The sequence below is a fragment of the Camellia sinensis genome, chromosome 11 (assembly GCF_055761805.1).
Source record: "Camellia sinensis isolate YWXY chromosome 11, ASM5576180v1, whole genome shotgun sequence".
Lineage (NCBI taxonomy): Eukaryota > Viridiplantae > Streptophyta > Magnoliopsida > Ericales > Theaceae > Camellia > Camellia sinensis.
Window position 1 is genome coordinate 24685461 of NC_138971.1, and position 13280 is coordinate 24698740.

Genomic DNA, 13280 nt, shown 5'->3' on the forward strand with positions numbered 1-13280 from the left:
GAACCACCATCGTCACCCTTCGGAGGCAAAACCAGATTTCCTAGGAGGTTGCAACGGCGAATGAGTGAAAGAGGGACGGATGAAGGGTCGCCGGAGGAGGAGGAAGACTAATTTTTTTTTTTTTTTGATAAATTACACATACTCCTCTTAAATTTAAAAATAACACTGTAAGTCTTATTATTTTAACATAATTATATTGATATTTTAACATAATTATACCTCTGTGGGAAGAGATTTTTTTGGCTAAAATAGTCACAAAAGACAAAATAAGCTATTTTAGTCACAACAAACAAAATATCACATCTAACTCATAATCATTACATTATTCTCTCACAAAAAAAGTCAAAAAGTCAAAAAACCCTTCCCAAACCAAGCCTTTTAGCCTAAGCTAAAATAACTAAAAAAGTCAAAAAGTTAAAAAACCAACCCACTTCTCAAACAAAACCTATATTAATATCTTTTTTAATGAAATTAAATGAATTAAAATTAATATACATAATATGAAATTACAAAAATATAACGTTAAGTAAACATTTTTAAATAAAAAATAATAATATAATTTTTCCATTTATATAACTAATAAATTTTTTTAAAAAATTAACTGAATGTTATGTAAATTAAACGACACTCAGGCCTCATTTGGTAAATGATTTTTTTAGTCAAAAAATTAAAAAATTATGAAAAAAATTAAAAAATTAATAATTTATACAAAAAAATTAAAGATTCTCTCATCTTTTCGTAAGAAATTAAAAAATTATCTCAAACATACTAGCCTTTTTACATCATATTTTAACTAAAAAAATTAAAAAATTACTAAAAAAATTTGTTCCCAAACAAAACCTCAATCTAAAAATATAATTTTAAATTTTCTTCATCCAAATATACACAGTTTAAAATATTTTGTTCACAATAAAAAGTTCTCACAAAATAACCCAACTACCCAGTATATCCGGATCCTCTCCAGCCAAAGATTCCCTCGTGTCCTCCGGTCAAGGGCCACGATTTGCCCACGTGGCCCTTTGAAGATCTACGGCTCAGATAAAAAAAAAAAAATTGAATTTCTTCATTTTGACCGAGCACAAAGCTTCCCTCGACAAAGCCACACACCACAAAAAATCCAAAGTTGCGCAAATGAAATCACTGTCTGTTATTCCAATGCCTCTCTTCCCATCTACAAAAACAGTGCCTCCAACAGTTCCACCACTCTGTGAGTTCACAGAAATGAAGCTGAAAGTGAAGAAACAAAACCAGATACAAAAACCCATTGCCAAAACCAGAGAACCCATCTTGAAAAATCAGGAAAATTTTGAAGATCTCTGTCACTAATCCATCTCCTAAATGGGTTATGAAAGGGAGGCCATTGGAGGGAAGAAGAAGTTGGGCGGCTACAGAATTTGCAATTGGAGGCGGAGAAGAACGATTATATATATATATTAGTATTTTTTTTTCTTTTTTTAAGAAAGAGAACGAAAATAAATTCTATTTTGCATTGGAAAATTATACCAAAGATTTTTGAATAGTGAAAAGTTTGTTGAGAGGCAACTCGATAGGAGAGGTGGTAGAGTGGACCATTAATTTATGATGCTTTGCTTCAGGAAATAGAAAACAGGGGTTGCTCAACTCAAGGAGTCCGGATCCTCTCCAGAGCTTGGTTCACCGTTGATGTTTGCCGCCGATCGTCCTCGATGTTTGCCGTCGACTTCGCCAATCGCCAGAGCTTGGAAGGAGGGAAAAAGAGCTTCGAAGAGGGAAAATGGACTCCTGAATGGGAGGAAAGCTTTGTGCTGGGTAAATGAAGAAATTCAATTTTCTTCTTTTTTTTTTTATCTGAGCCGTAGATCTTCAAAGGGCCACGTGGCCAAATCGTGGCCCTTGACCGGAGGACAGGAGGGACTCTTTGGCTGGAGAGGATCCGGACTCGGTATACAGAGTCGGTGAAATCAAATGACCAAACCAAACTCATCCTCTCTCTCTTCTTTGCCTTCGTCGTTGCCTCCGTGTCGTCGCAGTCTTGTTGTAGACTCCTCACCATCTCGCCATTCTCCATTCGGGCCCCAAGCTTGTATGTCTCTTTCTTCTCTCAGCCGGCTGTTGGAGAAGTCAGATTTGAGCTCGTTGGCGATCAGATCGATGAGATTGACAATGTCTAAGATGAGTACTTCTTCATCCATGGCCACACCTCATCATCTTCGGCAGATCTGAGATCGTCTCCATTTTCCCATTCTGCCGATCTCCGGCCGAGCCGTTGCTGGAAAACCATGCGGTTATTTCGGTTGGTGATGAACCGGCTGAGATCGAACCCCACTCGGGTGGAGATCTGAAAATCTCCGGTACGTGCGCGTGCGCGCGCGCGCACACACACACATATATATATATATATATACACACTTGCGGTTGCACATATAATGTGTATGTACTCCCTCCATCCTTAAATATTAATCTCTTTTTTTATTTTTTATTATCTCAAAATATTAGTTACTTTTTAAAAATTAAATATAAAAATAATATAAATTTTTTATTTTGTTATTCTTTTAAATTCATTAATATAAAAAGTATAATTATGACATTGATATTTTTTAAAAATTGTATTATCAAAGAGTAATTTTGAAAAATCCAAATCATATTCCTACAATTTTAATTGGTCCCTAATAAACCCAAATAATATATTATTGTATTTTATATATCAATTTTTGAACTCATATAGTCGGGAACAAAATGAAAAAAAAGGTTTCATCACTCTCTCTCTCTCTCTCCCTCTTTCTCTCTCTATCAAATCCCTAATTTCTTTTCATGCATCTCTTTTCTACGGATTCGATATATGAATTCACTGGTTCTTCTCAACGATCTCGTTGATTGCTCCTGATCTGTGGTTCATCATTGTCTCAAAGCATCTCTGTCCAGGGCTGGATCGCTCCGTTGCCGCCTCATCTCTCCTTGATTCTCCGATTTCCTGGCGTATCTCCGGTAGCGATTCCGATCAGGTACCATATATTATCAACTTATTTGATAATCGACTATCATATTTATGAATCGCCTATCATATATATTATAATCGACTTATGAATGGGAGTTAGAAAATGAAAATGAATATGATAATCGATTATCATGTATGTATCTGTATAATCGATTTGATGTAACAGCAGCCTCTTGGATGCTTTTAACATTCTGAGATTTGAGTGGAAAGTATCTTGGGGTTTCTATTTGCAAATTTAGATTCTCTCCATTACATGGTTTGTTGGAATTGAAGTGAATGGAGATCTCTCTAGTTCAATGCGTGACATATGGATGTAAAATTTGAAGTCAATTTTTTATAATTGTTTTTTTTATCCTGCTCGAATTTGCTTTGAAACGTCATAATCTCTGCAAATCAAGTGCCAAGAAGATACATTAATAGCTGAAAAGAACAATAAACAAAGATATATAACAGTGCATTTGTCTTGGGTTATATACTCGCCAATAACTTGACAATGATAGTTTTGGAGTGACAAATAAATAAGTAAAAATATACTTCAATGTTTAGCAATTTTCTATTGAAAAAGATAGAATCAGATTACAGCAAGGACACGCGATAATGTAAGTTTATAACTTTACAATGAGTTACTTCAAACTTTTTAGAAATCATATAAGTTTCACATAGATGTACAACCATAGAGTCCTACACAGAAGTGTCAATTCATTGGCAAAGCATTGCAAAGAACTCAATATTTCCTGCTGTCTAAGGTAACAAAATCTGAAATTTTGTAGGCCTCAATTAGACAAATCCATTACTTAAATTGAATGATGTATCTGAATTAGGTCCAGAGCTCAAATGTACTTGAAGTGTCAACAGAAATAAGTGGAATGAAAACAGAATATAGCATATAAAATTACGCAGTTTAATATATCACACGCTTAGGACCAAGTTTAAGGTGAAAGGCAGCTGTTAGAGAGCACAAGACAAAATATGTTTTATGCATATTGAGTGATATGAATATATTTGATAACAAGACAAAATCTATTTCTGGTCTGAGGCAACCCACTTGCCTTGGCTTGGTTATTACTTATTATTGCACTCAACTGAAACCCTAAGTTTATTTTTGGGTACTGTCTTATACTTTTCTTTTACCTTAGTTTCAAGATTTTAGCCATTAAATCAGTTGATTTTCAGGGTTAACAAGTTTCTCATTTGGTCTCTTCTAATCTTTGAAGCACCTAATCTATGAAACCATGGTTTTAAAGACAAAATTTTAGGAACAAAAATTTTTTGTCTATAAAACCTATATTTTTAAGGACAAAATAAAGGACTTTAAAAAAAGAAATACTTTATCATATTATTTTATTTTTAAAACGAAGCTATTTGGTTGCAAAAGTGTTAATGACTTTTTGCAGGCCTCTTTAATTTGATGTTTCTTTTGCTTTGATGATATGGTCTGATCTAATCCTGATTTGTTTGATTTTATTATATTTGTGTTATTTGGAAATGTAGATGCCAATTCGATTGATTGCATTGTTAAATTTATTTTGATTCGCTCGTGTTATTAGAGTCGAAAATTGTAGCATTATGTTTCCTATTTTTTAAGCTTTTACCTTCTTCTTTTTCTTTTTTTTTTTCTCTTTCTTCTTTAGTTCTTTTGCACCATGGATAGGAGTTGGATGCAACTTCATAATAGAAGATCACCTCAGTACATTGATGGGGTGAGGGAATTTATCTTCTTTGCTCGTGATCATATGAAACCAGAGACAGATAAGATTTGGTGTCCATGTTATAGATGCAACAACCATATTCAAAAAACTATAGAGGAAGTTGAAATTCATTTGTATGCATATGGGGTGGTCACGAGTTACACTAGGTGGGTGTATCATGGGGAAGGTTTTGAGTTGAATGATAATGATGACTCACAAAATGAAAATGACGAATATCTTGACAATGTGATAGAGAAGTCAAATAGTCCCAATACCGAGGTGCGAGAAGTTATTCATGACATACGAAGTGGAACAACCACATTTGGTTATGTGGGAGAAGCATCTAGTAGTCGTAATCCTGACTTACCAAGTAGTTGTGGTGGAGAAACAAATAAATTTGCAAGATTAATGAGGGATGCGGAGCAAGATTTGTATCCGGATTGCCAACGATTCTCCAAACTATCATTCATGGTTAAATTGCTACATTTAAAGATATTTAATAGATGGAGCAACAAATCACTCACGATGTTGTTGGAATTGTTGAAGGAGGCACTTCCCATTGGTGAAACGCTTCCATGCTCTTACAATGAGGCTAAACAAATAATTCGAGATTTGGGCCTCGACTATCAAAAAATACATGTATGCAAGAACGATTGCGTACTTTTTTGGAAGGAGTATGAAAATGAAGATGAGTGTCCTACTTGTAAAGCGCCAAGATACAAGGTTCGTAAAGGTAAAGGTAAAGGTAAAAAGATCCCTCACAAGGTTCTGCGATACTTTCCTTTAAAACCACGGCTACAAAGGCTATTCATATCCAGGAAGACGGCTATTGATATGAAGTGGCACAAGGATAAACGTGTAGAGGAGGAAAATGTGTTGCGTCATCCGGCTGATTCTGAAGCATGGAAAGACTTTGACAAAAAGCATGAGTCTTTCGCCAAAGATCCGCGTAACGTTAGGCTCGGACTAGCTAGCGATGGTTTTAACCCGTTTGGAAACATGAGTAACTCATATAGCATATGGCCGGTTTTTCTTGTCCCATACAATTTACCACCATGGAAATGTATGAAGGATCCATTTTTTATGATGCCTTTGCTTATTCCTGGGCGTAGGGCTCCCGGGTTTGACTTTGATGTGTTTTTACGGCCATTGATAGATGAGTTAAAGGAGTTATGGGAGGTAGGGGCAGAAACATACGATGCATCAAATGGCCAAAGTTTTCAATTACGTGCCGCATTGTTATGGACCATCAACGATTTCCCTGCATATGGTAACTTATCCGGTTGGAGCACCAAAGGGAAATTGGCTTGCCCTTCATGTAATGAGGATGCATCTCACCAATACTTGCATCATTGGAAGAAAACTTGTTACACGGGACATCGTCGTTTTTTGCCGCATAATCATGTTTTACGAAAAAGCAAGGCATTCAATGGTGAGCCAGAGCATAGATCGGAACCCAAGTTGTTGTCTGGGGAGGAGGTTTTGGGACAATTGGAGCATCTTGACTCGACAGTATTTGGGAAGATAGATGAACGTGGGAAGAAGCGAAAACGTTCTCCTCAATATTTAAATTGGACAAGGAGAAGCATCTTCTTTGAGTTACCTTACTGGAAAACCCTCAAAGTTCACCACAACCTCGATGTTATGCACATTGAAAAGAATGTATGCGATAGTGTGATGGGAACATTGATGAACGTTGATGGAAAAACCAAGGACTCATACAAGGCTCGTCTTGATCTAGTGGCTATGGGTATAAGGCCTGAATTACATCCAAGGCAAGTAGATGGAAAAACCTACCTACCCACTCCTTGCTTCATGCTCTCTCCAACTGAAAAAAGGAGTTTTTGTGAATTCTTGAGTACAATTAAGTTGCCAGATGGCTATGCATCAAACATATCACATTGTGTGAGCACTAGTGATTGTCGAATTACAGGGTTGAAAAGCCATGATTGCCATGTTATCTTGCAAAGATTGCTTCCTGTTGCCCTACGTGGATGTTTGAAAAAGGATGTGAGCAAGGCTTTAATTGAGCTTTGCTTGTTCTTTAAGGAGTTATCGGCAAAAACATTGAGAGTTGATGTCTTAGAACAACTTGAGAAAGATATTGTTTTAATTTTGTGCAAGCTTGAGAAGATATTTCCACCATCTTTTTTCGATATTATGATCCATTTATGCGTACACTTATCACGTGAAGCAATCCTTGCTGGACCGGTGCAATACCGGTGGATGTATGCATTTGAGAGGTACATGCATATTCTTAAGGGCTATGTGCGTAACAAAGCCCGTCCAGAAGGCTCTATTGCTGAAGGTTACATTGATAATGAGGCTCTTACATTTTGCTCTATGTACTTCAACGAAGGTGAGACAAAATTTAATAGACCAGAGCGGAATTATGATGGGCCTATTAAAGCTACACAAGATGGAAATATTTCTGTATTTAAGCAAAAAGTACGTGGAATAGGAGCTGCAGTTAATGATGTGTTGAATTTAAAAGATTTGAAGAAAGCTCGATGGTATGTGTTGAATAATTGTGATGAAGTTCAACCGTATGTGAGGTAAGAAACCACCATATGATTGTATTCACTGCAAAAATTTTCATTGTGAATTCTACTACTTTCACAACTATTTGTGTCAAATAATGTTGTGTAATAATTTATAGGCAATACATGGATGAACTTGAGAGACAAGGTTTGAGAAATGTTCAAGAGAGGCTGGAATCAGAGTTTCATACATGGTTTCTAAAATACGTAAGAGCTGTAAATTTTTAACCTTATTTGTGCATTTAAATAATGTAACTAAGTATATGCTAATACATTTCACATCATAAATGGAATTAGGTCACAAAGCAACAACTTGAAGGGACCATGGACGCTTCCAATCAACTTATGAACCTAGCCCAAGGTCCTGATAGTCGAGTGACACGATACAGTGGTTGCATTATCAATGGGACCAGATTTCACACTCAAGATCGTGACATGAACCGAAAAACTCAAAATAGTGGTGTGGTTGTTAAGGGTGACCATAAAGGAGAAGCTATTGATTTTTATGGAGTTGTTAGAGATATAGTCGAGTTGAAATATCTAGGGAGAAATCGGGTGTTCCTCTTTAAGTGTGATTGGTGGGATGTTGGCAATGAAAAAAATGGAATGAAATTTGATGATTATAAATATGTTAGTGTGAATGTTACAAGAACTTGGTACAAGGATGAACCGTTTGTGCTAGCATGCCAAGCTATACAAGTGTTTTATATGAAAGACATGAAATTTGGCAACAATTATCGAGTTGTACAAAGAATAATACCTCGGGCAATATATGACATTCTAGTGAAAAGGGATGAAGAGGAAGAGAAAGAGGAAGAGGAAGAAAAGGACAATGATGAACCATACCAAGAATTTGAATCATTTGGTCTTGGAAATGCAGTGCACATGGATGATCAACCCATAGAATTATGCAAAGAAGACATGGAAATGATATGTGTTGATATTGATGGCGAATTCCATGAGGAGAATCTTGAAGATGATGAAGTTAATGATGATATGATTGATTATGATAGTGATGATAGTCAATGAAATTTGCTGCTATTTAATTTTCTAAGGCTTTTGAAATTCTGTATATATTGTTTGATTTCGTTGGAAATGCCCCTTTTTTATACTTTCAGTTATATAGGTTGAGTGAAATTAATGTTGTTCTTTTTCTATGTGTTGAAGAGTTCTTGAATTGCCAATATGAATCAGTTATACTTTCAGTTTCAACTTTCAAAGGCTTTTGTGTAATCCTGTGTTCAGTAAGATGAAATCAAACTCTAATAGGTGCTTTCCTTGTCAGACATGGCAATTGGCAAGTTTGAACTCTGACATCTTTGGAGACCACCTTTGAAATCCAGGTTTCTACTGCTCTGGTTTTGTTAACATCTGACCAAGAACGAGTTTGCCGGCGGACCACTGCCACTGGTAGACATTTGGCTTCAATGATGAAGTTTATAAATCCATTGAAAGATGGCTGAATGAGAAAAAAACTTGTTGGTGACTTCAGGTAGTTGGGAGTTAGGATTATTGTTTTGTTAAGTTGAAGTGAGTTGATGACTTAAGAAGGTAGTAAAGTTGATTGGTCTAACTATTTTAGTTGGGCCAAAGCTGTGAGCCACTGGTATACAATGGGAACTCTTATGGGGCACTTATCTTAACATTATTGTTTCTTATAGGGGAAAAAAAAGAAAACCTTGTTTATGCATTGGCCACTGACAACCTTGCATGTATCTTTACGAATGATATCTGAAGAAACATTGCATATCTACTTCCTTTTCATCTCTCTGCATTTCTTCCTTGGTTACCTAAATGTTTTTGCTTTCCATTTGCCTTTTATTTAATGCACATGAAATTGGTTCTAGTATTTTTATTACTAGAAATATTTGATCTTTTTCAGATTGCGTTTGTATGATTTGGTTGAGCTAAAGGTTCAAGGAGATGGTAACTGTCAAGTCAGTTCTTATCCTTCTTAATAATTTATTCTTTTTTTTTCCTGGTAAATTATTTTAGATGAATCATAAATATGTATGCTTCATGAATATGTCCTACTAATTGCATTGCAGTAGCCTAAACAAGAAACTTTAGCATTTCTTAGTTTGTTCGACTCAATTTCTCACCTGATTTGTGTTCCATTGAGTTGATAGTCAGATAAATCTTTGAGTGGTAGCTGATTGTGCAAGAAGTTGCAACAAGCAATCAGGCTGATTACTGTTACTCATGTGCTTGACCTGTGTTTAATCCTAAGGAATACAAGAATTTATAGCTAGCAGCTACTGCTAGTAATAGATTTAGTTGGTATCTAATGTTAGACCCCGCATAAGTTAGTGTTCCTTTCTATTATTATTATTATTATTATTTTGTTGGTAAGTGAGATTTTATTACCAAAGGAAAAGGATAAGGCTGAAAAGCACTGCCCCAAAGGGAAGATCAGGTTCTTTAGTTTAGCAAAGTATCTCTTACTCGAAGTACATTGCATTAATTATGCTGCACTGGTATGCCTCGTGCAGTTGGATTTTCCAAGGCTACGAAACTGCATGTTGCCAGCAAATGGTTCATATACCTATGAGATAATGCCCTGTTTCTTCGATGATGATTAATTTGTGGATCATATCAAGAGATATCACCTAACATCTATGCCATACAAGACATTCTTAGGTTCTTATCTGCTGCTTACTTTGACTACTCTTTTTATGAATGCAGCTGCATCAGCCAGTGACAACTGAAGATTTGGAATCCGCTTCTACTACACAAGAAAATTAATAGGCTGACTTGAAATTGAGGGGAGCCTCTTGTTGTCTGCCAGAATTGCAATTCATCTCTCTTGCTTTGGCACATAATAAATTGAAGTTCAGAAAATCCGTCTGTGTCCCTCTGCACGTGCTGACACAACCACATGCGTTGAGAAGAAATTTGCTAAAAACCCAACTAAGGTTGAAGAGCTTGTCACCTAAAGGTCTGTGTTGCTCATGTTCTTACTAATATGAGCTTTTAACACCCGATAACATAAAAATGATTAATAGCATCACTCATATCAGTAGTAAACCTAGTAAAATATGACCAATTCTTTACAGCATTGTTATCATTATTATCATTATTTTTATCATCAGGGACGTATTTCCAGCATCATTGGTGATCCTAGTCACTGTTTTTGGCGCCAATAGCCGGCTAAATTTAATTATATATATATACATATATTTTTCCAAATTTTGTGTGGATGAACAAACTTTTTAATATATATGCATAAGTATATAGTTTTCTCTAACTACTTAAATATCAGAACCTTGTCTTAATTCTATTCCCTCCCATTTGCTCTGGCTAGCTAAGAAAACAGATAGTAAAGTAGAACAAGCCTGTATTGGAGCTGGTTTTTTTTAATTGCTGGTTACTTGTACTAAATCTAATGGTGTATACTGTTTATTAATATATATGCATAAGTATATATGCAGTGTAGCATTATATGATGTATATACCCTCAACTTCTCAACAGGTATGTCCACAAGAGGCAGAGGACGAGCAGGGTATGTACCTAGACCCCATGCACCTACACCCCATGCATCCACTAAATCAGTTCGCTCATCCACTCAATCAACACCTGGACCCCATGCATCCATTAAATCAGTTCGATCATCTACACTGCACCCATTTACATCAGAATCGGTACATGAAGTTACGTCACAAGTTTCACACTCGGATACTTCTAGCACACATTGCAACACTGATGGTTTGTAAATATTTTAAGTTTATGTTTTGTTTTGGTTGGTGGTTCTCGTCTTTTCAATCTATATATTAACATGATACTTTTTCATTGTTTTTAGTAGGCACATCCAAGGGTAAGAGAGGACGTGGGAAGTCACGAAGCCTCAAATTGGCCAAGCTAAAAAATCAAGGGGTGCGATTGCCTATTCAGATTTGTAAGGTTAGTGGACGACCATATGGTGAAGCATCTGAAAAGTTTACCAGTGAATTAGGGATTGTCACTAGGCAATTTGCCCCACAAAATGTGCCATCGTGGACTGATATTAGTGAAGAGGATAAAGAAACATTGGTTGCATACCTTCAGGTAAGTGGTACAATTGCTGAGATTTAGATTTCCTCTTTGCAAATTATTTTCTGGATAATTATTTTCCCAGTAAATTTCCTCTTCCCACATTATTTCATCAAGCATTTTGATAGCACTATTTGTACCATTTATTTGTTTCTGGCACAATAATTAACACGCACCATAAACAACTTTGAGGGAAGATTTTAATGTGCTTTAATTTTTTCTTGTTTGGTATGACAGGAAGGTTTTAAGTTTACCAATGAACCCTATGCTATCGAATCTATCCTCAATTTGATGCACGACCGGTATAAGAGCTATCGCCATGACCTACAACAACGCTTTAGAAGTTTCCCTACAATGGAATCTACCCTTGCGGATCCACCCGAAAACATGGAAAAAGAGACGTGGAAGTTTTTGTGCGAAAAGTGGTCTGACAAGGACTATAAGGTAACGTTGTCAATCTTGTCTCATTTTTTGTCAAACATGATGGTTTAAATATGAAGTGCCCTAAGCTCCGTGTCATAATATGCTATGGTTTAATAATAAAAGAAACACTTTGTACTCTGACTTATGCATTTAATAATAGGTGAGATGTGGCAAGAATAAGTTGAATCGGGAGAAGTTGAAAGTCCTCCACACTGCTGGCTCAAAGGCCTTCAGAAAAGTGCAATATGATGAGGTATTAATTATAGAATCTATAATTTATGTTTTGTAATTGTAATTGAACAACGTAATCTATATTGAGGTTTAATGTGTGCTATAAATGGCACAGAGAGACCGTGCCACTGGAAAGGAACTTGGACTTGTTGAGTTGTACAAAAAGACGCATTTTAGTGAGAAAAAAGAGGCATAGGTGCATGCTGATGCTGAGATTAGACATGTAAGACATCAATCTTTATGTACTTTCATTCCTTATATCCTTAATAAAATGTGGATGGATACTTAATTTTATCTCAACTAATGAATATTGTAGTACAAGCTTGAAAAGCGGCAAGAGAAAGCTATTGAAGAAGGATCTTGCCCGATGTCTGATGAGCAACTTTCTATTGAGGTATTTGGACAAAAAGTTGGCTACATACGCGGCTTAGGGCGTGGTCGAAAACCAAGTACAACATTATCTGGAAAACTTACCCATGCCCAACTCGAGAGGGATAATGAGGCTGCTACAAGGGAGGCTGAAGAGCAACGAAGAATCAATGAGGAGCTGGTGGGAAGAATTCAAATCTTGGAGTCTGATCGCACGGAATACAATGCCAAAGTCGACTTCTTGATGCAGCAGATCAGTCGAAGAGTACCCTCTACTGATTCTTCTTCTTAGTAAGTCATCTTTTCAGAATGTTTGAGTAATTGATATTTGTTTCATTCAATAAATCTGATGAATCTTAGGATATTGATATGATTGGATTACATGTATATGCTAGTACAGGTTATACATCACTGTGCTTTTAGTATCTTCTGAATTGTTTTCTTCAAGGCAGCAGCACCTGATCTGGGTCCCTTTTGATTGTTTGTGTTAAATCTGAACTGAGTTTTTATAAGTAGACAGAATTTTTTTGAAGAACGTATCACATGAGAGACAAACAGTTGGGTGCATTTGTGTGAGGCCCACATGTATCTCACGTGGGAGTGTGGCAGGCGATTTAGAACAATATTCTCCTTTTTGTCTATATATATATTTGCATAATTACACTTTTCATAGGAGTTATTCCTTTTACTTACTGTTCTACGAGGAATTGTTTTCACTGGAGTAATGTTTGTAATTGAACTTCAGATACTACAATCGGCACATTAAATTGTAATTTATTAAATTAATCTATTATTGGATAATTTTTAATTGGTAATCTATTTGAGAGTTTGGCCTATTCTATGCAGGTCTTGCAGGCTTGCGTCGATTTAAAGCTTGGGAGCTCTCTGCTAGATTTTGAATGCCATTTTAACGAAACCATTAAGAAGAAGATGTGATGAGTTGAGTTGAGTTGTTTTGTTATGTAGGTAGATATAATTCTAATAACAATCTGTTCATCGAACAGTTGAATGCTATAAACAATGCT

At 35.9% G+C, this 13280-nt stretch overlaps 2 protein-coding genes across 2 annotated transcripts; both read left to right on the forward strand.

Annotated features, from left to right (window-relative positions):
* The first annotated feature begins 1131 nt into the window (after window positions 1-1131).
* On the forward strand, window positions 1132-8564 carry LOC145802206 (uncharacterized). Its single transcript, XM_082894878.1, has 6 exons — window positions 1132-1233; window positions 1596-1788; window positions 2902-2981; window positions 4606-7217; window positions 7322-7409; window positions 7500-8564. The coding sequence occupies exons 1-6, from the start codon at window positions 1132-1134 to the stop codon at window positions 8229-8231; spliced, it is 3807 nt and encodes a 1268-aa protein (XP_082751004.1). The 3' UTR covers window positions 8232-8564.
* Window positions 8565-8908: 344 nt separating this feature from the next.
* Window positions 8909-12547, forward strand: LOC145802207 (uncharacterized). Its single transcript, XM_082894879.1, has 7 exons — window positions 8909-9139; window positions 9888-10140; window positions 10675-10908; window positions 11006-11247; window positions 11470-11676; window positions 11816-11935; window positions 12203-12547. The coding sequence occupies exons 3-7, from the start codon at window positions 10677-10679 to the stop codon at window positions 12545-12547; spliced, it is 1146 nt and encodes a 381-aa protein (XP_082751005.1). The 5' UTR covers window positions 8909-9139; window positions 9888-10140; window positions 10675-10676.
* Window positions 12548-13280: the final 733 nt, after the last annotated feature.